At 43.5% G+C, this 27,937-nt stretch overlaps 2 protein-coding genes across 3 annotated transcripts; both read right to left on the bottom strand.

The window, feature by feature from the left end:
* Positions 1-641: 641 nt before the first annotated feature.
* ston1 (stonin 1) lies at positions 642-14,442 on the bottom strand. Its single transcript, XM_070978071.1, has 9 exons — positions 14,307-14,442; positions 7,803-9,736; positions 7,441-7,643; positions 3,350-3,451; positions 3,066-3,189; positions 1,761-2,311; positions 1,117-1,356; positions 841-930; positions 642-749 (listed from the first exon to the last, which is right to left on the bottom strand). The coding sequence occupies exons 2-9, from the start codon at positions 9,649-9,651 to the stop codon at positions 642-644; spliced, it is 3,267 nt and encodes a 1,088-aa protein (XP_070834172.1). The 5' UTR covers positions 9,652-9,736; positions 14,307-14,442.
* Positions 14,443-15,712: 1,270 nt separating this feature from the next.
* ppp1r21 (protein phosphatase 1, regulatory subunit 21) lies at positions 15,713-27,867 on the bottom strand. Of its 2 annotated transcripts, none has more exons than XM_070977707.1 (22): positions 27,181-27,867; positions 26,009-26,077; positions 25,671-25,817; positions 25,371-25,472; positions 25,099-25,263; positions 24,938-24,996; positions 24,531-24,625; positions 24,230-24,282; positions 23,466-23,615; positions 23,213-23,314; positions 23,030-23,118; positions 22,773-22,909; positions 22,523-22,615; positions 21,845-21,972; positions 21,068-21,217; positions 20,662-20,754; positions 19,567-19,821; positions 19,120-19,155; positions 18,861-18,977; positions 18,090-18,188; positions 17,871-17,999; positions 15,713-17,219 (listed from the first exon to the last, which is right to left on the bottom strand). In XM_070977707.1, exons 1-22 carry the CDS (start codon positions 27,238-27,240, stop codon positions 17,190-17,192), a joined length of 2,358 nt encoding a protein of 785 aa, XP_070833808.1. In that variant the 5' UTR covers positions 27,241-27,867; the 3' UTR covers positions 15,713-17,189. The 2 variants fall into 2 exon arrangements, with proteins under 2 accessions (XP_070833808.1, XP_070833809.1); XM_070977708.1 differs by having other exon boundaries at positions 25,701-25,817; positions 27,181-27,845.
* Positions 27,868-27,937: the final 70 nt, after the last annotated feature.

Below are 27,937 nucleotides of genomic sequence, written 5' to 3'. Positions count from 1 at the left end.
ATTTGTCTATAGCTCGTGACTGGGACCTGTTGGGTTTCAAGAGTGAAAAGGGAAAAAAAAAAAAAAGCTCTTGGTTCATTAGAAAGAAAATGATGTGACAAAAAGGCAGCACTGGCTTTGTACAGGCTTGCAGAGAAATAAAAAGGATCTATTGAATGCAGCACAACAATGCCGTTCAGTGTATTTGAAGAGTGATTAAAGGCAAGACATTACAATGTTTGAAAATCAAACAGCACATTAGGTACGTTTAAAGCAACATGATCATGACAGAAGAAAACACAGTCCAGGTCAAATAATGTTTTTGCTCTCTTAATAAATGAAAATAAACGAAACTATTTCCAGGGAAATACTGCGCAACATAAATTCATGCTGTTTGTTTCAGTAGATTGGATTCAGAAGCAATGCTGCAAGTAATTGGTTATAACATCGTAAATGACTTGCAGTACTGCTCTGATAATTACATATTGAAAAAAACAATAACAAATGTATCACTGCTTTTGCACAGTGGTGTTTTAACTGCCTGCTCCCTGAGTCAAATTACACCAACAAGAGGTCTAAATTCACTGATTGTTTTTCCTTTTTAAATCAGTTTCCCCTCTTTCAACATGGTTACCGGATGCGTGCGAGAGAACTAAAGCACATTACCACTCAGCTTCCCCAACAGCTTTAGAGAACACGTAGTCCCTGCCTCCATAACACATCACTCCATCTTTCAAATGAAACTTCCAGCGGTTCTTACTGCGGTGAATCTGCAATAGAAAGAAAATGTTGCTATATTAATAAGTAAGCATTCGGTGCGGTGCTTTGTAAAGAGGAAAGTAAAAGCCAATGTGTTCTTACTTTGTCATACTGACAAACGATTACGTTGTCGGTGTCAAAGAGATCCGGGATGTCCTGTTCAATCACATCATCACCTGAATTCAAAGGATCCTGATTGACAGAAAGTGCATCATGGGGCAAAAGAGTTCAAACATGCATTCAGAAGCATGCTGTTGCCTGCAAAACATGACTAATAAATGTTATTTCTCAGAAAAGTGGTACAAATCAGCTGGATCTTTCCATGCAGAAATGTTTTAAATGCAAAAAATAAACTGTGACAGACTGTATGTCTCTCACCTCTTCCTCTACATTAGCAAGTTCATCCACAACCTCGCTGTCGCTGCTGGAGGCGACGCTGTTACCGTCGCTACTTCCATCTCCTTCTTGCAAGGCTTTTATGGCCTCTGCATTGATTATACCCAGAAAGTCATTCTCTTCCAGGGGGACACCGTCTTCTTCCTCTATGTCAGAGTTGTCTGCAGGCCCGTCTAGCTGAACGATGTCGGACAGTTCGCTGTAGTTGTAGTCCAGGTCCAGCTTGGCAGGGATGAACAGAAGACATTGGAACATTTTGGGAAACACACTTATTCACTTTCTTTGTCTGTCTAATAAATACAAAAGTGCAGCCAGCAGCTAGTTAGCTTAGCATAAGGCCTGTATTAAACAAACCAAGACATAACATGTTACTTAGTGAGCTTTAGAGGTGCTTTTATGTGGACTTTCTTGCCTTTGGACAGAGCCAGGCTAGCTTTTTCCCTGTTTCCAGTCTTTATGCTAAGCTAAGCTAACCAGCTGCTGGTTCCAGCTATATATTTTAAAGATGAGGGTTGTATTGATTTTTCTCATGTAACTCTTAGCTAAGAAGCAAATTTCTCAAAATGTAGAACTACTCATTATATGATACACATCTGCACCTCAATAACTTTTCTTCTTCCTGTTACCGGTATTTGGTTGTCAGTCCTTGCAGAGGCTAGATTCCTCACCCTTTCTGCTTTCTCTCTCTCCTCCTCAATCACTTCTTTCAGGATGTCATCAACGTCTCTCGACTTAAATTGTGCCGCCTGTGTCAAAGCCTCCTCAGTGCCGGTTTGGAGGTCTAATAACTGACTGAGGGTTGAATCAGTCACACTGAGGTTCACAGGTTCAGCTTGTGGACTCGGCTCGTTCTCTTCCAGCCTGACCTCCGGCTCCGGAGAGCAGGCCCCCTGGAGCTGAGAGGTCTCAGCAGCAGGAACTAGTGGCTGCTGGGGGAGGCTACTCCCCTCACCAGGGGGTGAATTGGTCTTTTGATGTGGAGGCTGTGTGACAGATGTAGCAGGAGCAGAGGATGGTTCCACTGCCTGAGGATGAGTGGTGTTTGGTGGGACAGCAGCTGAGTGGGGGACAGGAGCTTCTCTCCACTCAGTGACTTTGTGTGTGGGGTGGGACACGGGTTGCTGACCTGCCACGGCCTGAGTAACCACAACAGGGACGTTGACCTTGTAAAGCTGACCTTAGTGAGACAAAAGCAAAGAGTCAGATGTTATTTCAACCTATGAGCACATGCTGAACGCAGGTTTAGGCCCAGAACCAGTAAAGTCGCTGTGTACCAGAATCTGTTTGTAGAGTGACTCCAGCTGGTATCTGCACAGGGTAAGCTAACCCAGCAGGAAGAGAAAAGGTAGCAAGGGTTTCTGAGTTATTCTGCAATGAAACAGGGAAATATAAATTCAGCATATCAAACAGTAGTGATTCACAGCAATTTTATCTAAAAATCTTGGCTCATCATCTCATTAAATGTGCTAATATATAGCAATTAAATGTACAGCTGTGACAATCATGTAGCTGAAGATCTAACTTAACTTTATTTCCACAAATTCAGTTCAAAAATATAAAATTTAAGTGTCCAATTATGTATTCAAGCTGATCAAATTCAATTGTTGAAATTCTGATCTAAGAACTGAAGTTACACTTAAAAAGAAGAGCATTTCAATCTTCAGCACACTTGCCTTGAGCATTGGCAAACTGTGGATATTCTGACTTGAGGGGATCACAACTGAGGCTGCAAGCAAAAATGAGAGCAGAGCAGGTGACAAGATCATTAATTATTAATGCAATCATAGCACAAACACTCAATTTGAAAGAGAAGGAAAAATCCATTCAGGCTACATGTAAAGTAACTGAACCACCTTTAAAGTACTGTTTGTTTGTCAAGCTGTATTAATGGACAAAGTAATTAGACATGCTTGTTTTGTCAGCACTGTTACCTGTGACCTCTTGATCAGTCTGGCTGTAGTTGGCAGGGAGCTGCAGCACAAAATTGGATGAGTTGATGTTGTTTTTCCTGAAGTCTTCCATTGCTTTTGACTGCATCATCTTTGACTCCCAAAGCTGCGCAGCAGAAGACACAGCAGTCTGTCTTCCTGCTAAGATGTGTACTTCCTCACTAGATGATCTAACTTTGCTGTAACTGACAACTTGAGTCAAGATGTGCGTTATATGTACTTTAAAAAGAAAAAAAAGGAGCAGGGTTATGTAGAATATAACTCACATGTCTTAAATCATCCAGGACTCGGTCTTCAAGACCTTCATCCAAGAAGAGCTCCCTCATACTCTCAATCACATCATCAATTATGGAGAAGTAGAGTTTGGCCTGCAGTTGTTTAATGTTACAAAGTCAGAATCTGTTGAGCTGCTTGAGAGGATAAAGTGAGTCATCCCAGTCAGTTTGTGTATGTTTTGATGAGCAATTCACCAAATTTATTTCAAATTTCTGCTTTTTCTATGTTGCTGACTGTTAGATAATGTAGACTCTTACACCTGTATGTAACTCAGGATATTTCCTAAGCATATCAAACTCACTTTTTGGTGACACTTAATGCATAAATAGCCTGTATTTTTTTTAGCTAAAATTCTAATTTTCAGATAATTGTTTAAGATTATAAATTACTCTTTACTGTGCATTTAAGTCAATTCCAAGTGCAAAAAAAATCCATGATAAATGTAAGTAAAACACTTCAGAGCAGACTTATTAGAGGGGACAAAACTTTGTTGATGTTGCAGTTAAGAGTCAGCAATGCAGAAATCCAGCAGCCTAATTGATAGAGTTTGGATGAGATTTGGCTTGACAACATGATGAATTAAACTGCACTGAGATATTCCACAGAAATAGCTTGAGGCTCTGAATAAATAGCCTATATTTGAATAGAAATGTGTTTTCTAGAGTACATTTATTAGACTACTTCACCGCCATGGAGTACAGGCCAACACACAACATATTTGCACAACAGTTAGCCTCCAGCAGAACTAGCTTAAAAGCAGCTTTGCTTACCATCGGGCCCGTGTTGGTCAGCATGATTTAAGGCAAAAATAACTGCAGGCCAGTGATAATGGACTAGGAAACATAATACGTGCAGTCAACGGTGATTCAGATAGTTTTGCCTGCACCAACTTGATGGGAAGTGCCTGCACAGGTGATGGCAATCAAGCTCCATAGAACGATGTGATTGGAGCTGAGACCTACATGTGTCACAAAGCAGTGTGTTATGTTGTATTAGGGTAGAGGTTAGACATGTTTCTTGCCTTCTATCTTTATCATATAACCTTACCATGTTTTTGGATTTGACTCTGCTGCCAAAGCGAGATGAGACTTCAGGCTTTCTCGCCGTGTATCGCATTCATTTTCCAACATTTAATGGTCACATTTCAACAAAGTTACAGTGGGTGTCACCAGCTTAGGGTGAAGGTCCCTGCAGGCCACCTTACATCCACCCACCCACAGCATTACGGCAATAGTAAAAGCTGCACAAAATACTTTCTAATGTTGAATATGACTTCAGTAGTTGTCAGTAGCTTTTCTCAACCATGTAGTTTTAGAGACTGTGGTGATATTTCTGTCTGACACAACCTTTCCAGCTCTAGTTTTCGGCTTGCTTTCAATAGTAAGGTTACTCTGTTGCACATTTTCCACAGTGCTGGGAGCTCAGTACAGTCTCTGATCCCAGGAGTGCACAATGCCAAGAGTTAAAAATATTTCACCCTTTACAAGACACTTCATTTTGAACTTGGTGCTCAATAGATTCGTAGCAGCAGCAGCAGCAGCAGCAGCAGCAGCCGCAGGAGTCGTGACCCCTGCTTCCTCCCAGCATCTGTTTGGTGATGCTGGCACTCCTTCAACACCGTAGGCTGACTCCTCTGAAGAGGGCAAGCAACATGGGACAACCCCTGTGGATTCTGCAGTGGCTGAGACTAACAGACACTTTGCTGTCATGTCACTACAAAGCGACTCGGGACTGAGAAGCTCTCCTTGAATTATAAGATGATGCCCTCTTTATTCCCATAAATGACTGATATTACATTATGCATGTCCATTTTATAAGCCCAATCTTATGAAATATATCAAAATGTCATTTTGAGTTGAGAAATACAGTTGATTATGATAGAAACATGCTGTCTTTTTGTGTGTTTACAGGCCATTTTGCATCTAGCTGTTCCAGATCATACAAACAAAAATGTCAAAGTATAAATACCAAAAAGACCTCAAAACACATAATGGACAAGAAATAATAACTAAAAAAGCTGCCAGTGAAGAGTTTTGGGTTTGCTGAATAATAAGTTATCACCACAGGAGGAAAATGAATGCATTAAAAAACCAGCAGCTCTCATGTGAAACATTATTGTTGCACTTTGAGTTTGGAATGCACATTAAGCATGACTGTCAGCAGTTTGTTCCCAAAGAGGCAAATAAATTAAATTCAGGCCAAGATACTTCACTCGCCCGTACCTGTGCACTATTACAGTTAATCAAATAAAACTGTCACGCAGCGTGCGGCGCTTTAAAAAGATCATTTCCTGCAAATCATGTCATTTATTGAGCAGCAGCCTGTCATTACTCACTGCTGGAAGTCCCAGGCTCTCAACAAAACCGTGATGACGATGCACAAAACTGAGTTATGCTGGGCTGTTCTGACACTCAGTACTGTGGGAAAACTTAAAACACAAATATCAATATCAGACAGGCTAAATTTTAACAGCGATGTCATCTTACACTGCATGTATGAGATTTTATTTATCAGCTTTGGCATTTTGGATGTTGGGTGGCTTCCTTGATATGATCTGAAATCAGATTCGGTGGTCCCATCAGTACCGAACTCAGACACAGAGGAGATTAGGGGGCTTCATTTAACAAGGTCTAAACTCAAAGCTTGCTTCTACTCCACCTTAAGTGTGTAAGAGAGATAAAGACACTTATGAACGTCTGTGAAGAAGCATCACGAGTCACTCAGGTTTAATTCAATTTTTACTCTTGGTGTACATAACATCCAGCTAAAGCCAGGTACCTCGTACATGAAAGTCATCACTGAAGGCCTTGTTGGTCACTATGAAGCTTCACCATTCTGTTTTTTTTTGTTTGTTTGTTTGTTTTTTTAAATCCAACCTATTCACAACCCAAAGGCAGAAAGATCACATAATAAAATATTTGATTTGTTTAAATAAAATTTCAGTCCTCCAGAATACAACCTTGGTACAGAGTCAACTTGAGGTAAGCAACGAAAGTAATGAGTTGTATTCCATGTGAAAAAAAGAAGAAGAAAGAAAATTAATATCAATAATTATTGCACTTTAGCCCTCACGTGCTACTCTTCAAATGTGAAATTATTCTGTAGCTTTTTGGGCCAATGCATTTGTAATTTGGGCAAAAATGATTTAATTGTGTGTTTGTCTCGTGCTGCTTTGAACTTATGATTTGATGTTTCGTTGCAGAGAACGGCTGCTAATTGGCACGAGCTGCGTCAATTCAATCAAACTGTCCTAATAATTGTGATTGAGTCACCTCAGACAAAATGCTGCCCTGTGGGACTCAGCATGAGGTGACCCACCAAAAACCAATGTTTTTGTGCGACTATAATTCTATTACACTGTTTTGTCTGCCACTGCCACATGGAAATCAGGACAAATGTGGAGGACTCATGCCTAAACGAATCAGTTTGGGAGTGTGTGAAGGACCTGACCCTAAACATCTGCTGATAATTAGCTTTTCTCAAACATAGTAAATATCGCTCATTACTTAAGCTGTTTAGCTCACACAGCCCATTCAGCGTACATTTATTAAGGATGCCGATCATTCTGGAGGGCAGTGCAGATGACGCAAATGCAAGCTTATATACAGTACTCATATAATCTTACAGTTAATAAATCTATTAAATGTAAAGTGCTAGGCAAAAGGTCCATGTTAAACTGTTTACTAGGTCTAGACTAATTCAGTCTCAGTTAAAGGATACAAAATGGGTTAACCTGCATGAGAAATACTACCAGGCTATGTGTAATTAGATGAATTTGACACCGGATATAAGCAGAAAGCCCCTCATCATGCTTGTTTTTGCTCAGTTTTCATTATCCCTTTTCACCATTAGGAAAATTTTGGCGAGTGTGTTGGACCAAAGGGATAACATCCTCTTCAGAGTGTCTTTAATAATCACTGCGTCATGCAGCCAGATTGCCTCTGTGACTCTGTTTCAATCCATTTCTTCTCCACTTCCACCTGGAAAAAAAATGAAAATTAGGTTAGTTGCACAAATAAATAAATAAATAAATAAATGTTTCCACTATCCACCTCAGGGTTGAGCATTATTCCCATCATACCTGACAATGATAGCGTGTCCAGCTGGTCACATGTTTCTGCGGCTGGATGTCGTTCGTCGTGCCCAGTGACTTCACCCTGGTCTGTGACACGACTGCGCCCATAATTTCACATTCCATCGTGACAAAAGGGTACCAGTCACTTGGGATCTCCTGATCAGATCCCAGCTCTAGCTTGCAGGAAAAGGAATGGGGGTGATCCACTGCTGCAAAGGAGAAAACAAAGGTCGCTTGTAGTTAGAGCGTTACACCACTGAGTGGCAAACATACTGTACTCGTGCACAAGAAGCCGAAGCCAGGGAGCTAATGAGAAAATGTTAGGTTGCAGTGCAGGGCTGAATTTTAATCTCTCATAGATGCCTTACCCGTGTTCTTTGCTGGCAGTCTGTCAATCCTCCACACAATGGCTGAATATACATTCTCATACTTGACTGTGCCGACTGTCACCTGCATGACAGGCTGCGAGTCTGCAGCGCTGACATAACCCAGGCAGGCGTTTCTGTTCATACGGGCCTTCAGTGACCTCTGTCGCAGCAAGGCCACCGTCTGTGTCACTTTGACCCAGTCGCCTGGCACCGGCACGCGGATCACTACATTCTCACACAGTGGGTACGCATCGGACATGGAGGAGAGGAAGGTGGCTGACATGTTAAGAAAGGCCTGGAGCTCCACATAGGCACCTTGAACTGTGACCACGGCTTTAATTGAGAAGGGAATTTCTGTGCAACCCAAAAATGCCGTTTTGTATCGCATCAGCTCAACCCTGCAGGCATCGGGAGGTGAGAACTTTACCAGCCGGGACCTCTGAAACTCCGTCTGGTTCACACATTTGTGAAAATGGCAGTCGGCGATCTCCATCCAGAGTTCACTGCCCTCCTCAGACCCGTAGCTAGAGTCAAAGCGCAGCAGCCCGAGATCATTAAGGGCAAGAAAACAATCCCCTAATCCGTTCAGAAAGGCCAGGCAGTGAATCTGGGTGAAGGCCGTCCGCTCCATGACTCTCCCACACTTATCCAGTTGTACCCAGATGTGATCTGTGATCTGCAACGACAGCTCCTGCTCCTCGAAGTGCCGCCTCGGCTGGTGGGGCACACACAGTTTGAAGATTTCCTCTTCCATGGAGACGACCAGGTCCTCCATGTCGTCATGCACTGTGGAGCCAAACTTGAGCAGCTGCTCCACCTCCGCCTCATGACTAACCTCCTGCTTGGGGTGGTAGCGTTTCTTTTCCGTGTACGAAAAATGTTCCACCTTGAACGTGAGGACTTTGCGGTGCTCGCCATAGCTTTCCAGTTTAAGATCCGAGATCCTGCACTGCGGGAGAAGCTGGAACTCCTTGTATGGCTTCTCCAGCCCTTTCTCATAGTACATCTGCAGCACGCCTCCCGGCAACAGGCGGAGATAGATCGGCCCCCACTGTCGAGAGGACATGCGGTTCTTTTTCTCGGGAATCCTGAGCATGACAGGCCAGCCGTCTCTCTTCTGACTACGAAAAAGACCCCGGGGAACAAACTGAGAAGGACATTCGCTTAACACCTCACTTTTGCAACTCAGCCGCCTCTCCGCGTCTTTTTCCGTCTCCGTTTTGTGGTCCGTCTCTGCTCGTAGGCCTTCCAGTTTGTTGCAAACATAGGAAAAGGAGCTCTGGAGTTGGTCGCGCGGAGGCTCGCAGCCATCTTTGGTCCGAATAAAGAAACGTGGCAAGCTGTTGTCAGATTCTGAGTCTGAGGAAGAGCTGTCCACGTCAGCGCTGTGTCTAGATCCATCCCAGAAGGGGTTAAAGTGTCCTGAGTTCCCCCGGAAAGAAGGGAAAGGGCTTGGTCCGTCTGAGGTTTGATTCAGTGCCTCTGGTGCAGGAGAGGGAACAGAGGTGGAAGACGTGCTGGAGAAACTCCGGAAGAAGTCGTTCTTTTCCCAGGTGCTGGAGTGAAATGGGGATGCACTGGTAGGGGCCCCACTCACAGGAGTGCAAAAAGGCGTGTTACATGGTACACAGGAACTTCCACTAAGACTCGAGTGGCTTTGAGGGGATTCCAAGGAACTACTGAAGCTCCAGGAAGTATCTCTGATCGGAGGAAGCACTAATTTCAGACCATTGGGACGTGGTACTGATGCTTTGATAAGCCCTGGTGACTGTAGGGGCTTCTGAGGTGATGAGAGCGGTGTGTTGTCATCTTCAAATGTGACCCAGTTTGAGTGATTTGTGGAACACATGGCTGAAGAGGACTAATGACCGGTTCAAAAGCAAGAATTCCTTTGTTGGGTGTCAGTCTGTCCCCCGCTTCAGAGGCCCTCTCCTCTGCAAGAAAAAAAAAAAACAGGAAGAATAAGAACACAATGTAAAAAGACATTTTTTTTAAATCTCAGGATATTCCACAGGTGACACAAATGCTCTTTAACAGATCAGTATGAAAGCTTGAACAAGTCCATTTATCCTGTCAGCAGAAAGAATACTGAGAGAGCTCCTGGGGATATAAATAAAACATATTTGCTTAAAGTACTCCATCAAACATTAATGAGGGACTGACCTTGAAAACCTGGAGCATGTTTATATATCTTAAACACCACAAATAAGACAGAGAAGGAGCCGGAGATTTCTGTCACTCACACCGCAGACTAAAGCTCTCAGAGAACGCCTCATACAAACATTTAGTCACTGAACTGTCTTGCAAGCAGCCACCTTCATATATCAGCCTCAGCTGTACTTTGAGATTAGCTCTAACTACCACATATCACCATGCTACCAGGCTAAACTCAAATGCTGAACATGCTGCACATCACACCTGCTAAACATCACCATGTTAGCATGGTCGCTGTGAACATATCGACATGCTGACGTTAGCATTTAGCTCAAAGTTACACTGTGCCAAAGTACAGACACACAGACACTAGCACGGCTGCAGATTGCTGTAGTTTTAGTTTCCTTTTTTCAATTTAGTTCATCGAAACAAGAAGTGCAGACTAGGACTCATCGCGGTGGCCTTCATGTCTTTGTACTGCATGCTTGTAGTGAAGAGCACCGCTCTTGGTATCTTGATGCATGCGCAAGGCCAGTAATACAACGCTGCGCTTCTTATTGTCAATCGACACATTGAGATGTGTACTACAAAATCTACAGTCACTGCAGATTCTCCCATTCACCCTTTGGAAAACAAAGATTACAGGATGAAGCCAGTGTAAACCAAATCTACATAACGGGCTCCAAATCTTTTGTGTCATTAAATTCTAAAACTGGGCTTCTCAAAGGACTGAGACGCATAAAGGCAACGCGTGTTTAGAAGATGCCGCTGTAGCATTTGAAAAAGGAGGATGAAGAAACAGGTGGTGAGAAAAGGAAATGTTTCTATATTCAAAAGGAGTGCAGGTTTAAAAGTTTTGGAAGTTCAAAGGTTTTTTAATGCACATTGATGGTGTAAAGTGTTGTGTTTTAGACATACTGCGCTTAGATATGAACATAGTCTAAATATTTAATGGCAAGCCTGCTCGAAAACGTGTGAGAAAACTTAGCCAAAGACCCTGCCTCATTAACCAGCATGAAGTCAGCTGTGAGCACCAGGTATAATGTGGCACAGCAGCTTGAAAAGAGGGCAAAGCTGCTTAAATGTGTAAGGCACCTCTGGAAAATGAATCTTTTCTCCTCTCGGATATTAGATCCGCAGAGCATATTTCGATATAGGTATTCAACGCTGAAAGAGTGTGGGAGTATGGCTAAACAGCAGTGGCATGCAGGCTAATCAGCCGATGGGCAGAGACAAAACATGGTGTAATCTTCACGCATTTAATTTCCCTGCTAGTCAATCAAGCTGCCTTTTGATGTGCTGGCAGCTCTGCACTCAGCGACATCCAGCTCGGAGGCCGCGGAGAAGCCACTTTCAAAACGCTGAAGCCTCATCTCCCCATAAAAATCTGGAAAACAATAATTGAAAGCAGAAAGCCTTAATTACAGCCTTCCTCCTCCCTTCAGGATCACAGCCATGACTTGCATGAAGGAGTCTTCCAGTGGCAACTTCCTCTAGCTATAAACAAACAGGGAAGTGGGGGCTCTGATTCAGGGTGGTGGATTGACATGTCTTCAGTCAAACACTGGAGAACATCTTCCTAATGAGAGGATGTTTGCTATGGCGCGCTGACATTTCCATGAGTCCATCCCTCCTCCCTGAATCCCTCAGCTTTGGATCGAGGAGACGGGCACGGAGAGGGATGAGCTCTCCACGGGGGTCGCTGACAGTCTTACAGTCTCATTTTCCAGTCTGCAGTCTCTTCCTGGGCTCCATAGCAGGCAGCGCAGAAATTAGACTCTGCTAAATCTACAGAGGACAAAGGCATACATTCCACACATTCCTCTGGGACAAGCAGCTTTGCACACAGGAAATACCAGCCTGCTCTATTCATGCGAACTGACAACAAATATTATCTTAATGCCAATTTCGCAAATATCAAAAATGCACCAGACTTACAGGTCCTAAACTCGGCTGATCAGTGTCAAATTTAAGAAAACAGTCACAAGATTAGGGTTACACTTTACGAACTGTGCAAAGTTTGACAAGTTTAACCTTATTTTTCATTGTTGTTATCAATCCGAGACTTGAGATGTGAAGCCGTATCACAGCGTGACACATCTATAAAGACAGAAAGAGCAACTTTGTTCAAGTCTCTTACAAACACTTTAAAGGTTTGGTCCCAGTGAAACTGCTGCACTGCCATCGAGACAATGAGTAGGCTAATCCCACGCAGCCTCTCACAGTTATCATTACTGATTATTACTATACTTAGATAAATGACTACACTTGCGAAACCCAGACTGGGCAAAATAATGCACACACCTCATGCTCAATGAAGTCTGAAGTTACTTAATCAGTATGGGGTCAAACTGAGTCACAACATGTTGCCAAACAGAGGCATTTACGCAGCTTTAACAGAGGCCATTCAGCACTGCTAACGGATCAAACATATTAAGCATGTGAACATCATGTGTCTGGAATAACGTGACAGCTTATTGCAAACACATTGATTTGAATCCACAAAGAGGAACAGCGGTCACAAGTGGATACTGACTGACAGGATGTGAGAGAATAAGCGCTTCCAGTGACCTGGTTTGACCTGTGCTTATCAGAGTGATCATAATGAGCAGTCTTTTTTTCATGCTTTCATGAGGGGTTCTTGTTATTTTGTCCATCTGCTGTCATTTCTGTATTCCTGCTGCGATTGAAAAGACTTGATGACAGGAAGCCATCTTCAACATTTGCCCAGCATATGATGACTGAGAGGAAACCGATGTGGTCCAAGAATAAAACTGCTGAATTATAAAAAGCACGCCTGAACTCTGACTTGGCCGACGGACGCTTCCTGATTAAACGAGACAAGCTCCTGCTGGATTCTCCAGATAACTCCTGTGCGCTGGCGCTACAGAGTGGATCGTTTTCCTGAGAAGATTATATAAATAAAACTAAGACACTACCCCATTTAATTTGACAGCGGAGTACTACTGTTGTGACCACAGTGACTGTGTAATCTGGTGCAGAGCTGAAAATGTGATGACCCATTTCCAGAAGCGACGCCGGCTGCAAAGTGAAATCTGCTCTCCCGTCAAACAAAGCAGAGGAGAAAGTTGCTGCTTTTGTCTCCTCGTACCTTAAACACCCAGAATAAAATACATATTTTATTTCCAGAGCTCCCTGCATCTATTGTAGAGAGTTGTTGCAGCTCACAATGGCATGACTGGGGGGAAAAAACCCCAGCAGGAATTAATGGGAGGTTTGTGTCAGCTTAAAAAAACTTTTCCACCATTGCTCTGCATGGAGTTTACTCAAGCAGCAGTCATTCATTTTGATCTCAGGCATTTGGGGATAAACTAATAATAAACTCAGAACATAAGCAAGTCGTACCTTCTAGGGGATACTTCAACAAATACTTTTGAAAAATGCTCACAAATTATTCCCTTTACTAAAGGAAATTCAATAAAACTGTGCAGTTGAACACATTCAGGAGGGAGCTCTGGGTTGTTAAGTTAGCCAGCTTTAGTCAGATATGGCTCGATGATGGTGCTTCCCAACCCAAAGGGTCCCAAGATGAATCTGTCACACACTAAGCGCTTTATATTTCCTCACCTTTTACTCATTTTCTCCTTTTTTCTCCTGAAATATTGGCCATTTTTATTGCAGTAGCCTTCAGACTGGACAATCTGAGAAGGAAAAATTACTCTTGAGTTGAACTCACTGTAAGAACAGATGAGGGGTCACAGGTTAACACTGCTTTGTTTGAGGGGTTTCAAGCCAAAAAAGGTTGATGTTACTGCTCTGAAACAGACATGGGCTGGTTTGCTGTCTCATCCACTCTCACTACAGCAGCACTGAGTGTTAGCAAAAACATATATATATTTCCAATGAATGTCGTCTATGCGTGCAAATAAATGGCATCCTTGTCATTGAACGCATCTTAAAGCGCTGTTTGTTTCACTGCATTGTTGTCGCGTGGGCTTACTAAATGCCGGACAAACACACGAGTTACCGGTAAACAACTACACTTTTTATTCCGCCCATAGCAACTCAGACTGGAGAAAGAAAACAGCACCAGCATGTTGTCACCCACAACAGAGCCAGGCCCATCCCGTACACTGAGGCCCACTTCTGGGTCCACTCCTCCGCTTTTGTTATGATGCGAAGTCTGAGTAAAGTTACTTTTGTCGCGCTCTGCTTCGCACACGTTTCATTGAACACAACATGCGCCATTCACTCGTAACCGAGCCACGACTGACAACTCAGAGTCAACACTGAACAAGAGGATTTTTAAAGTCGTTTCTAACGTCACTTGAACTATCGCAGCGCTCTCGAAAACATACCTGAGTGCGACCAGAAGAAAGGAATACTCACAACTTCACAGAGGTAGTTCACTAATCCGGGTCATGACTTGTGTTTAATGGACGCGGCTGAACGCTGATGTCGACCGGTTTTCCTCAAAATGGCAGAGTGTAAATCCTGGGAGTTTTAACAGCGCGGCGCTTCCCCTCCCGAGTTCACACACACACACACACACACACACACACACACACACACACACACACACACACACACACACACACACACACACACACACTGTCCTACAACAGGACACTGCGGGCGTGAACGCAACAGCGTGCTGCGTTCAGGACTGTAGGAAATGTCCCCGGCACGAGATGGGCGCGCACAAATCACAAATAAAGAGAATGGATACATGTCAAACATCCAAGTTAAGGGAAAATGATGAAGATAATAGGCCTAATGGTTCTGTCCTCATGGTTGGAGATGAACAATGTGCATATGCTTGAATTAAACAAGCCTGTTTTTTTGACATAGGAATGCTGAACTTAATCATTTTTCGGAGTTGAGGTTTTATAGGCAGTATATCAAAAACTGTGCAACATTACACATAACTTCAAGTAGTGTATATGTAGTATTTAATCAAAACTTTTGCCTGATGGCAGAGTTGTAATCTGACAGGTTTAGCGATGGGTGGATTTTAATAAAAAGTTGGATCACAAGAGGGGTTACGGCTGCAATAAAACATTCATTGGGCCCCATGCACATGAGGAGTAAAAGGGGTTGCGCAGGAACCATCCATTTGCCCTTTTATTATTTTGATGGACATTATTTCTGAGAACTACTTCAAACTCTGTCCTGTCATGGTTTTGCTTTACATGAGAAGAATTTAAAAAAAAAAATACACATACAACTTCAAGCAGATACTTTTCCACCTCTGTGCACATCTCCTATATGTTAATTCTGCAATCACTGTTCCTCTGTGCTTGAAAAGAGACAGGAAACCCAATCAATACATGCTTTGTTAGAATGTCTATTTTTCGCTATTCTTGGTCTAAAGCTTGTGACTGTGCAAACAAGAGGTTATTACTTCTTTGACCTGTGAAGTGGTGAACTAAGAGTACATGAAAGCATCATGAATTCATCTGAAATGACGTTTTTCCTTCCAAAACAAAATGACGGCATCAAACAGTAATCTTCCAGTTCTCATATGTCCAGTTAAATGGTGCTGCCTGCCTCATTTCCCAGTGGTTAGGGTGTGTTACAGCCTTTTTTCTTTTTTTTTTAATCATAGGCAATTTAAAATCCCAGTCTCCTCACACTCCCAGAAACACAGCACGAAAAGACAAGTCAGAGAAGTCAAAGATCATTAATAACCAAGTGAATCTAAATCCATGAAGCATTTAAATGAACAAGCGTTTTATTTTGTTTCACATATTTTTGTGTGCTTTTGAACAGGTTACATTGTGAGAGTACAAGTATTTATTATTTTTTTATCAGTTTCGGGCGCGCTGGCAAATCTTTGAGGCCAAAGGTTTGCTGGCAGGTTTAGACTGACAAACAAGAGGTTTGAATGAACTGCTCTCCACTGCCGAGCCTTTCTTTCATTTGCCTCACGTCAGTACAAGCCAAAGAGGTTCTATTTTACTGTAAACTTTAACTGCACTCAGCAGGAACTAATGAATCACGTTGTCTAAGCACCAGTTACAATATGGGCCAACCCCTTTATGAAACTTCCCAGAAATCAACCCTTATCGGAGACACACGCACACAAAAAAACTAGCTGCAGATTCAATTTTCCACATGTTGTGGAAAATAAAGATTTGTAACCTCTGAATAAATGCCTTTTTTTTATATATATATATTTTTTTTAGAAATTATACATTACAATTATATCATGATTTCAAATGTGTGTATATTCACATGAACCCTTTTTGTCCACACATATTACATGAATTAAGAGACCGTTGTGCCACATCAGGCGTCTGAGTGCACATCCACACTTACTTTGGTGATAAAAATAACTACTGTTACAGAGTAACTTCACAGAGACAGACTGACACCATTTTACGAGCTCCGACTTGTCCATCCCGTCCTTTTCGTCTAAGTAAACACAGCTAACCAGTGCTTCAAGGCAGCCATCTTCTTTTCCTTTTCTCCACTCCCAGAGGGCTGAAGTTTTCCCAAAACAAGGAATGAATTCAAGTGTGTTGTTCATTCAGGTTTTAAAGCCCTTCTTTACAGAACCTTGTGACATATGCATGTGTTATAAGGGGTATTTATGCTGTGTGTGGACACTGAGGCCCTCTGAACCACTTGCACAAGTCATCTCAAATTTGATCTTAAAAAAAAAAAAATCTAAGTGTAAAACAATACTCACACGTTGTAAAGCCTGGTGCCACAGTCACACAATGAGACAACACCCTGCACACACAGAGCCACGCCAACATTTGCTCTGTTGGCGGGCTCTCACAGATAAGCAGTAAGAATGCAAGGTTTCATTTGCTCTCACACGATAAGCAGGAAAAATACGCACACTGATCAACAGGGTTTGGTCTTCAAGTCTTGACTTCAGTGATCACTGCCAACTCTTTATGCTCCTCTGTCCCTTTTGGGGAAAAGCTGCTTCTCTCCCACCCTGCTTTGGCCAAAAAGGTCAAGCAGCGGCTTCCGGTACTGTTTCCGAAAGCGTTTTAAGCAAGTCATGTTATAACTGGTGCTGAGACAAGGAAAAGGGAAAAAAAGGAGGCTTCTTCAGTCAAACGTGGTCAAGCCTCTGTACAGATCACTTGTATTTCCACTGCCTGTCAGGGGAGTCTGAGGCTGATGTAGCCAGGCCTGTGGTTTGGTGACAGTGTTGGTGTTGGTACCGGATCGCTGCTGGGAGGCTCCGCAGACCAGATCTTCTCTCAAGGTGCCCTTTGTGCTGCCAAATGGAGCCAGAGTTACGAGGCAGCTCTAGCGTCCTTTGTTCTTTTTGGCATTTCCCTAAAGGAAACAGAAAACGTACAAGCTCAGCTCTGCGAAGAATTCAAATCAACTTGCATCCCAGATTGGCACAAAATGAAAAGTACTGGGTTGTATTCAAGTCAAGTTGAGATAGCACAGATTTGTTTGGCATTCGAATTTCAAATGTTAAGACATGCTCAGGCTGGTCTCTGGCCTTCCAGAGAAAATCACCACCTTTAACTCACAGACGTGTTCCGTCCTGCAACTTCCCAACACGCAGCCACCTGTGTGCGTACACGCAGGAACATGCATGCTTGAAGCAGGCCTCTCTATCTCCGCGGCTTTAACTTAACGACCTTTTCAGATGCTTCCAGCAGGTGCTTTTCCCATCAGGCCCGGCCACAACCACAGCACCACCGACGACCTCCCAGTTCACCTTGTAACTGACAGAAACTTTACAGCGTCCCATTACACCACCAAACCTGAACTGATCCTTCACACTCCCTGAAGCCACTGGATTTTTACCACTCCTCTGTAGTGATGCAGCTTTTAGATTTATTTATGCAGAGACTGACAGGCTGTGACAGCTGAAAACAAAGCTGAGAGGGAAGCGAACATTTCAAAAGGCAAACATTTTGACAGCAACTTCAATAAAAACGGATAAAAAGCACAAAGAAATCAGTGCTGTACCTTGCTGCCCAGTTTGAGCGTGTCGATTTCTTCTCTCTGCTTGCTCAAAGTCTCGTTCATACTACACAGGTGGTCGCTCATCATGCTCAGCTGGTCTTCATAGCTCCTCTTCGTCGTAGCCAGCTCATCCTGTACGAGAGACCCCACAGTTATAACGTCTCGTGATTTGAGACGGACGCTAATGTCTGTATTCTGACAGGAGGCTCTTTGGTAGTTTACCTGCAAACGCGTGATGTTCTGATTAGCCAGTTTGACCTCCTCGCTCAGAGACTCCCGTGATTTTTCTGCGATGGCTAATCTCTTGGCCAAAGCTCGACACTAGAAAGGGAAAAAGGAAAGTAAACAACTGCGGTCCCCTGGTGGGTTTCATGCATGCCTAGCACTTTACAGATCTTCTTCAAAAGCTGCAATAAAGGGAGATAGTCCTTTGAGTAATGGGTATATTTGAGAACAGCGGCAAAGGTAAATACACAGTTTGAAAAAGTGACAGTTTAATACCTGAGACACCGACTCAACATCAGGTGCATCCCTGTTGCTACGATACAAAACGACGATGACTGGCACACCAGTTAGTCACAATGTGACAGGATGTCACTTAAACAAATATCTCCATTCAGATCAAGCCTCACCGTAATGCTAAAAATATAAAGTGTCACTTTCTCAATAAAAAAAAGCAACACTTGGTAATAATGGGACTCAAGAGCTATTTCCAAAGCACAAAGAGGAAAGAACAGAGAAACAAGGTTAACTTCTGGTTCAGTGTCTACACTCTCTGTTCTCAAGCAAATTAAAGAAGCAGACAAAAATAGTTGTGGAATGATTATAGGAAGGAACACAGGAGGGAACAGGGCAAGTGACTTCACTGCACTAAGAGTTTCCATATCTCTTCCCAGATGACAAGCAAAGTTAGAGAGGCTGCGTGCTGTGAAAAGGTCAGTTCTTTGCTATAAGAAGCAGTTACTGAGATAAACATTCTCGTAAGAGCTTCACCTCAGAGTGAAAGTGCACAGCTTTGCTGTCTGAAATCTGGAGCTGGGTGGTGAGCTCTCCTACTCTGGCCATGTAGTGAGTCTTTATCAGCTGCTCTCTGGACTCCTCGTCTCCCACCTGCAAGCACAGACACAACATCCAGCTAGATAAGATGGTTTTCCTCCTTCAGGGAAGATATTATGATTTCAAACGCTTTTTATTTGCTTCTTTTATATAGGAGCTCTTCCTTTAAATATGTTAAATATGTCGGACAACTCACGTGCTCAACTGTAGGTGTTGTGCACAACATGCCCACCTGTCGGCAGCAAGACAAAAGAGAGAAACGTGTTCGAATACTTCCATCAAGGATCAGATGCTGTAAAATCCACTTCAAGCACAGACAAGCCTCTGACACTGCTAGGACAAACTAACCCTGCAAGAGATAAAAGCTAATACGCAACTAGTGCAGAGACGAACTGCTCTGGATTGTGACTGCACTGTGAACTCTGCACCGACTTGCATAAACAACAGTATTCTTCTTTTCTGCCACATCAGCACATTGGAAGTCTGAGTTTTATTAAGCAAAAAACTTGCTTAGCGTGGGAGCTACAAGAAAAGAACGTTAATACTCCCTTTGTTGAAGCAAATCAGACACCAGTGCCACAGGCAGAAAACTTCCTCTGCAAGCGAAAACTAACAGGCTCGGCAGCCAATGGAGGGACTGTACCAGACTAGTGCACAGCGTTGTCTCTTTCCCTGCAGCTTTCTGCTCTTTCTCTGCCTCCTCATGGCTCTGTGCGAGTGTGCTGGCTGCAGCTGCTTGCGAGTTCGGACTTCCCCCTAGAGCTGCCGCGAGCTGCGCTTCCAGGTCCGCAATGCGCTGGTTCTCCTTTTCCAAGCGCACCTTCCCCAGCTGGGCCTCCAGGAGCCAGTGCTCCTTCTCCTGCTCCAGCCGAGCGATCTTCTCCTGGCTCTGCTGCACCTGTAGGAGGCCAACCAGGAGAGGAGAGGAGCGGACAGTGAGCTTGTGGGAAGAGGGTTGAGTAAAGGTTGGGGGAAGTGAAAGGGCAGCAGCATTTAGGAAGAAATGGGGAAACTGTAACAAAGCAGTCTGCAATAAAACAATTAGAATCTGATCAATGGAATTAAACACACAGAAACTTCCTGAAGTCTTTAAATTGTTCCTTCCGAATCCTCAAGGCTTAATGGTAAAAACCCAATGAGTTTTATGTTTATGCATATGTTCTTGTAACAGTAAAACTGACAGTGAAGTGACACATTTAAGCAGGTTGATCTGGACCAAAGGTCACACCGACAAAAGAAAAGAGAAAGAAAACTCAGGACACACTGTGCTCACTGGCCAAGCTTTTCACGCCCTGTCCCTAAAGTGCAACACTGCAGCTTATGTGTTGTATTATTCTAAGACTGAGGTGTCTGCTCTTGTTAAATATTTCTTGAACTTTTATGTCCAGCTCTTCCACAGCCTCTGACAATCCACTGATGCTGTTGTTCTGCTGTTTTCAGTTTTACCAGATTTCCAGTTTTCTTCTTCATCTTACTGTGACTCAAAGAACACTTAGCCACAATAAACATGTGGAACCATTTTTGACGTTATCTCTGTGTTATTATACTCGTGTGTTTGGGGCAACCAAACCTGGCTGACTCACTCATGGTTACACTGTCCGCAGATCACGGAGTGCCTGCCTGTAGCTCTTGGCCAGATGTGACCTCTTTAAAAAACGATTGCCAAAATCTGGAGGTTACTCAACTCTAAACCAACAGAAACGGTTTGCAGAAAGAGTTTTTGTGTGGAGCGTCATACCTGCTGAGTGAGACCTTCTCTGCTCTCAGTCGAGCTGGTGAGTATACGGCGGTTGGACAGGGCCTCTCTGTATGGAACGGACTGTGGCCTGGGCTGAATAAACAAACAAAAGGACATATAGCAAAATGTATACAATATCTTGATTTGTATGGCACTATTCTTAATAAAGACCTTTCCATGAAGAAGGAAAAGCAGATAAAAGCAAAGTAAAAACAAGAAATTGAATCATAAAACAAAAGGGGAAATAAAAACATAAAACAGCAAAAGTGGAGAGATAAAACCAGATAAAACACATGAAATTTTCACTATAAAAGAATGTGCCCAAGTCTTGGGGCATTAGCAGCAAAGGCTCGGGCACTGTTTGTCATAACCTGGAAGTAAGCAGCAGATTTAAGCCTACACTAACCTTTTTGACAGCATGCATATAGGCAGCTGCTTTCTTTTTGTTGGCCAGCATACTCTCAGCTTGCAAAGGGTTGAGGGTTGCTGTGCTGCCTCTTGGACTGTAGCCTGATGATGCGAAGAAGTCCAAATTGTTGCTGAAGAAAGTGGCAATCTGGGGGAAAAAAACGCGACATGATGTCTCATATCATTCACACCAAAAAGACCACGCAGCCTCCTCAGCTAAAGAAATGCTAATTAATACCGACATTCCTCAACGCTGATACTCAGCATTCTGTTTAGCCTCAAATTAACTGGTGTGTTTACAGCAGAGAGATGATTACACCACCAAGTGTCCGGGATGATAAATGTCTCAGCATTTGAGCCTTCTGCCTGCAGAGATGATCACACTCAAAATGCAGCTCGCTCCACGCATCGTGTGCCAGCACGTTATTCAACGCCGCAGCCCACCGGACTGTGCCTCCCATCGGCAGACACGTCTCAACCAACGGTTCGCTTGATTCACAAAGAGGAATCATTCATCCCTTTGCTCTGACTGGGGAGCAGCTGTACAAACTGTGATTTGGACAGTATCTCTGAGCATTTAACCGCTGCCCACCTGAGTCCTGCTGATCTGTGCTATCACATTAGCGGTAAATTACCAACGTGATCCAGTTGCAGTGAAAACTCAATGCTACTCACAATTAAGCTTTTATGCATTACAGATAGCAAATAAGTGCTACTTGAACATACGCTATAGGAGATATAAAGCTGGCTGCTGCCTGCCCCCTGTTGGTCATACCTTGCCGGTGCTGCTGGTCAGAGAGCCCAACGATCCAAGCAGGCACTCTGTTGTGGTACACAGCTTCTGGGTGACAGTGGGGAGCTCCTGCTCCAGGCTGGCCTTCTGGTTGTAGTGCTTTGACATCTCTGGAGACACACAGAGGGAACAGAACAGAGGGAAAGGCGTTTACAGCATCTATTGGCTTTGCGTCTTCAGCCCCAGCTAAATATGACATTAATCATCTTTAGAGATCAAAAGGCGGCTGCGTGTTGACACTCCCTGACTGATTGGTTTTTAAATGATGTGTAGCAGATTTTTCAGTAATTACATATTGTAAACCTGCAGGTCTTTGAGTTTTGACCACAGTCACTGTCCCCACGAGAACCAAGACAAATATAGAAAGGCACTCGTTACGTAAACGCGTTTCCACTCAATTAAATGCGGCAGCCATACAAAAGCGCCTCTTCTCTTCCAGACAGCACTAAATCAGACTTCCATCTGATGTCGCGCTGTGACAGACGCTATGCTGAAGCCTCTGGATATTTACTCTTCAAAAACTAAGCTAGTGGGAATTGTCGTGAAAACAAAAGCCGGTCTGACTTTTATGAATGGCAGCAGCAGCCAGGTGGTTACGTGAGGGGATCATCCCGCTGCGTCACGCAGATTCTGAATGGCTCGGTTCACATTGCTGCTCACCTTTAATGGCATCGTGAAGACTGTGTAGGCAGGCAGCCAGCTGGGTGAAGACCGCTGAGGTGCTGCTCTGTGGCACGGCATCCTGACGAACACCTGAGACATGTTGCATATGTTCGTAAAACAAGCACACTGCATCATCCCACAGAACCCTTCCTTTCCATGAAAACAAGCACCTTCGAAAGAAATTTTAGGCCTCGCTCTAAAACACTTCAGCCGTATCGGCTCAGCTGTGACATGTGACATAACTTACTGGGTAAGGCCAAAATGTTAATGTAGCTCTGCAGCTTCTCAAACACAGAAGTTACTCTCTTCATGTCACTCTGCAACTCCTGGTTTTTCACAGTAAGGGCAGTGGTACAAAGAGGTGCCTCGCACTCTTCTTCCAGGCTGAAAGGAGAAGATAGCCATCAATACAGTGTACTCCAGTCCATTTCTCACTCTCTCTCACACACACGTACACACACACACACACACACACACACACACACACACAGAGGCAGCACTGACCTTTTCAGCTGGTAGGGAAGAATCTTTTGCAGAAAGTGGGTGTATGAGGAGAAATTATCAGCGAAGCTCTTCAGCTTGACCACAGTCTCCTTCGATTCAAGAGAGGAAAAAGAAACATAATAAGCAGCTGATTATCAGCAGGCATCATTAACAAGCCCACACAATGTCCAAAAAAGCACCCACCAGCACTGTGACAGTGTCCTCTGTGATGCTTTGGTGTAAGTGCAGGAAGCTGTCCTCCAGGGGGCGCACATAGGCTGCGTTCTCATGTAGATACTGAGAAAACTGGGTGGAGAGAGGTATTACCCCTTTAAGTTTGTACGCTGAATGCCTCACATCATATACATAAAACCACTTCTAATCTCTTTTATAGTTCATGTTATTGCACTTGTGTACTGTAATAGGCAGTCTGTTTTTTTGTGTGTGGATGCTTCACCTTCTGGTTCAGAGGAGAGATGGGCTCAATGGAGGAGTCCCGCGGATAGATGTGCACTCTCTGCTCTGTGTATGAGTGGAAGTTCAACAGAGCAGCCACAAGGTCCTGAATAAAGCTCAGCGCCTGACCTGCCAGGTCCCGGGCTTTAAGCTACAACCACAGAAAGAACACACAAGCCACACACTCAACACTTTAGCCAAGTCTCAAAAAAGCTAAAACCCTCAGCTATATGAACTGATCTGTGATATTTGGGATGTATTTTTGCCAAATGATTAAATGATTTTTCAGTCAAAACAACATGAAGCAGCAACTATTTTGATAAATGATTTTTAAAGTCGGTATTAAGCAAAAAGAAGAATGTTTCTGAAGTTCCAACATCTAAATTGTGTGGCTTTGCTTTGTTTCTTTGTCTTACGTCACACTAAGATGACCGTCTTTGGGTTTTGGACTGTTAGCTGTAGCCCTATCTACCATTATATATGAATTTTACTGAATTGCGTATAGTCCAGTAGGTAAGTAATAGAGGATTAGAGAATAGTAGAGCATTACTGTCAAAGTCCTTAGTTACTGATTCATAAAACAAACATTTGAATGTGTTGTAAAATGTTTAAGGAACAGCAAACTCTATCATAAAAACAAATAAAAAAGAATAAATGTAATGATTACTCTGTAAAGACAACAGTAAATACAAGTATTCCCTTTAGACCCATGAAAAGTATGTACACTATAAACCCTTTAAAAAAGTGTCTGGTTTTCTCACTCACCTGGTGCCTTCGATTGTGTGGTGGCACGTTTAGGCTGTTGTAGTCACTAAATTCTGCAGGGTGGGAGAAAAAGCTGTTACACCAGAGCAGAACCTCAGTCCCTGCACTAAACCTTATTGACACAACAAATATAGCTTAAAAGCCTCTTGCCTCCTTGTGTGCAATATTAGTCTGGTGTAGCATTACACTATTTACTCCTGGGCAGAAAGATGTTATGGTATCAGTGACAAAGACATAAATGTTCTCAAACTGCTCTGTAGCAGCTCGCCTTTGTCCACATGGCTCAGAGCCAGATACTCACTGGTGTCATTGAAGGGCACTTTCTCCTGGATCACACTGCTGCTTTGTTTCACCTGTCTGTTCAGCTCTGACTGGCACCGCCTCAACTGCTGCTGACTGCAGACAGAGCCCAAAGAAGGTTGACAGTTGAAATCGTGTATTTCATTTGGTCATTTAACAACTGAAGCAGATTAGGTTTATGTCAACCAGTACTTTAGATACAAACTGCCTGCCTAAATGGAGTTACAGAAACATAATCCAGTGCTTTTAAACTAAGGATTTACCTGAATTCTGCTGTAACTGTACACAGTATGGATACATACTACCATCTAAATTAATTATCTGTACATACAAATCACCCTTTGGCCTTCTGACACCACACTGATGGATTTAATTGTTCTCTGACTGTGGAAAAAAAGCAGAATGTACCACTCTTCTGTTCGCATTCTGCACTCTTTTGCTTCCCTCTCCAGCGTCTGTGCTTTCACCTATTGAAAAGAAAAATCACACATATTAACAAACTTCATTAAAACTGACATTTATATCATGTACTCCATCCTGCTGCTGCTGCTGCTGCTGCTTATCCTCACCTCTAAACGTGCTTTGTCACTCTGCAGCCGCTCGATTGTGTCCATGTACTTAGCTGTGAGTCCATCCACGACAGCCTGGTGCTGCTCGGAGTCTTTCTCCAGCTCCTGCAGTCGTGCCTTCAGCTCGGCCTCCTGCCTCCTGTGCTGCTCGTCTGCTTCGTAGAACTAAGGAGAACACAGCAGAAAGCAGAGCTATCACCTGGCCTCCCCAGTACATCAACTGGATATACAGAACAAAGAGAGATTAGCATAAACACGGCGTGGCTACTAACTTGGATATGAAGCCGCTCGTTTTCTTCTATCTTTTTCTGCAGGTCCTCATCAAAAACACTCTGGGTCTCCAGGCCATGCTGTGAGGGAGAGTCTCCTCTATTCTGGAGGAGGTCGAGGTAAAATGGGGGCTGTTAATTGTGATCTTTTGGCTCTACAAACATTACAAATTTCATAATCACTCTTAAACCTAAGGGGTCTGTTATCATATCAATTTCACAACTGTTACAAAAAATACAAAATGCATCCTGTTCCCTCTACCCAACTGTGCAGCCACTTCCTTGATCACCCCTCATGATCACCTTCCCCTTTTTGCCCTTGGCTTCACTAACAGCTAGCTCCTCTTGCAGCAGTTCCACCCTCTTGGCCAGCTGTTGGTTCCTGAAGCTGAGACTGTCCATCTCCTGCTCCTGTTTCCTCAGGCTCTGGTCCCTCTGCTTCAACTGCTCCTGATGAGGATGATGACAAACATGTGTCGGACATAACAATGCTCTACATGTCATCTGTTAGAAACTTGAATTGATACAATGTGAATTCCCAAGAGCATTAGAGTTAGGTAGGCCTACATCAGGCCTGAAATTGTAAATTGCAGCTGCATCTGTGATCAAAAAGATATTTCCTGTTTCGTACATCACTTTACCTTTAGGGAGACAGAGCTGGCCTGCTCATCCACAACTGCCTTCTTCAGCACCTGGTTCTGGGCACGGAGCTGTTACAACACACAGGAAAAGTTTGAGACATAAAATAGTAAATGCAACACAAAACATTATCAGCGATCAGGATGGAGTGCAAAGACAGTTTTCACGTCAGCCTTTACACAGAAAATCTCTACGTACGCTTGTGTGTGGTTGCTGTTTTTTAATTCTATTCTGCATAACATGAGGGGACAATGACATATGCAAAAACACAATGCTCTGCTGAACGGCTTGTGGCCTTGCAACACACAATAATTAAGAACCACAGCAGTGTCTGACAAAGTTAAATAGTCAGCACTTCCTCAGCAGGATATGGTGCTTGGCTAACGGGGAGATCAGAGCTGAACAGGAAACAGCACACACTCCCCATGCAGTCAGCTGACACCGAAACAAAGGCCGCACACAGCTCACAAGAGAAAGCGCAGACACAGAAGCTTTACTGTCATTTATTGACAAACTGACCTTTAAAAATGCTGGCAACACATGAACACAGCATGATTTTTGACTGCTTACAATGGAGAAGCTTATTATTGTCACTTATGCTGGTCTATCAAGATCCCATTATCCATGGCCAAACATTCAAGCAAAAACACATCATGATAATTACGATCCTGGTTTCTGCTCTTGTGCACTATTGTAATACTGATATCAATTTACACTATGCATTAAATCCAACCTTCACGCCTGTTATAATGTACACAAGGAGCAGACACAGCACGTGCCTGAATGACAAAATCTAAATCAGATGCACCACAATACACACCCTCCAAAATCAACACTCCCTGAACCTACAGCACCATCAATATAACTTTATGGAAGGCAGCATCTACAGCAGGTCTGTTTTTTAAACTACATCAGTCTCAGTTCAGTGTGTCTCTTTGCACTGACAGGAAGTGGTCAACTATGGAATCCACTCCAGTAAATACCAGTAAACTACATGCGTAGATCTGTCACTGCTTACAGAGGCATGCTGATACAGTATTAGATGGTAACGTTGGCTAACGCTAATGACACGTTGGGTGCTGCTGTGTTCCACCCTTGTCAATAACTATGTAACGCTAAGACAACTAACTTTACTTTAACAACATGAAGTGAGCGAACGTCGGCGGTGTATTACCTTGGAGTACTCCTGTGCCAGCTTGCTGTATTTTGTTTGCAGGTCTGTAACGTTAGCCATTGTTGCTGGAGACGTTATCCTGTCGCTACTAGTTGATGGTAAACGCTAAGTGTTATGCTAGCTAGCCCGGCTAGCTGGTGGCTGCCCAGTTAGCTTGCCTGAGACCGTTCCTCCCACTGCCAACTGCTTGAAATGTTGACGTTAGACACTGAGCCGTGACCTGGCTAACTCAGGTTAGCCAGCTCACTGTTGTTACTAACTACTTCGAGGCGGCTTGTTCTGTTACACGGTAACACTGACCTCGAACACATTTTGACAGAGGATCGTTAATGAGCACCGGACAAAGAACTGGTTGCTGTTCATCTGATTTACGCTAATTTCTAAAGCCGGATGTTATTCTGACTTGATGTTAGCACTATTAGCGGCGATAGCCTGCTAGCTAGCTAACTAGCCAACTAGCTGTGTAGCATAACAAATCCCGACACCGAGTAACACATGTATCTTATGTTACGTGACAGCAGCAGCGTGACCCACTGCGTCCGCAAATCGCATTAAAGAATGGGCGTAGCTTATGCTAAGCTAGTAGAACAGACTTGTCAGCCCATTCATCCAGAGGAATACTTTCATTTTCTAACCCGCAAAATCCTCCTCTAATGAGATCCGACAAGAGGCGCAAGCACAGAGGTCAGAGTTCAGAAATCAGAAGAAGTGGTGAGCTGGTGGAAACAGGGCGCCGTCTAGCGTTTGAAGGACTGGA

This window comes from Chaetodon trifascialis, chromosome 13 (genome assembly GCF_039877785.1).
Source record: "Chaetodon trifascialis isolate fChaTrf1 chromosome 13, fChaTrf1.hap1, whole genome shotgun sequence".
In the NCBI taxonomy this organism is placed as follows: domain Eukaryota; kingdom Metazoa; phylum Chordata; class Actinopteri; order Chaetodontiformes; family Chaetodontidae; genus Chaetodon; species Chaetodon trifascialis.
The sequence above is the reverse complement of the archived record's forward strand: the minus strand, read 5'-3'. Positions and strand labels throughout refer to the sequence as shown.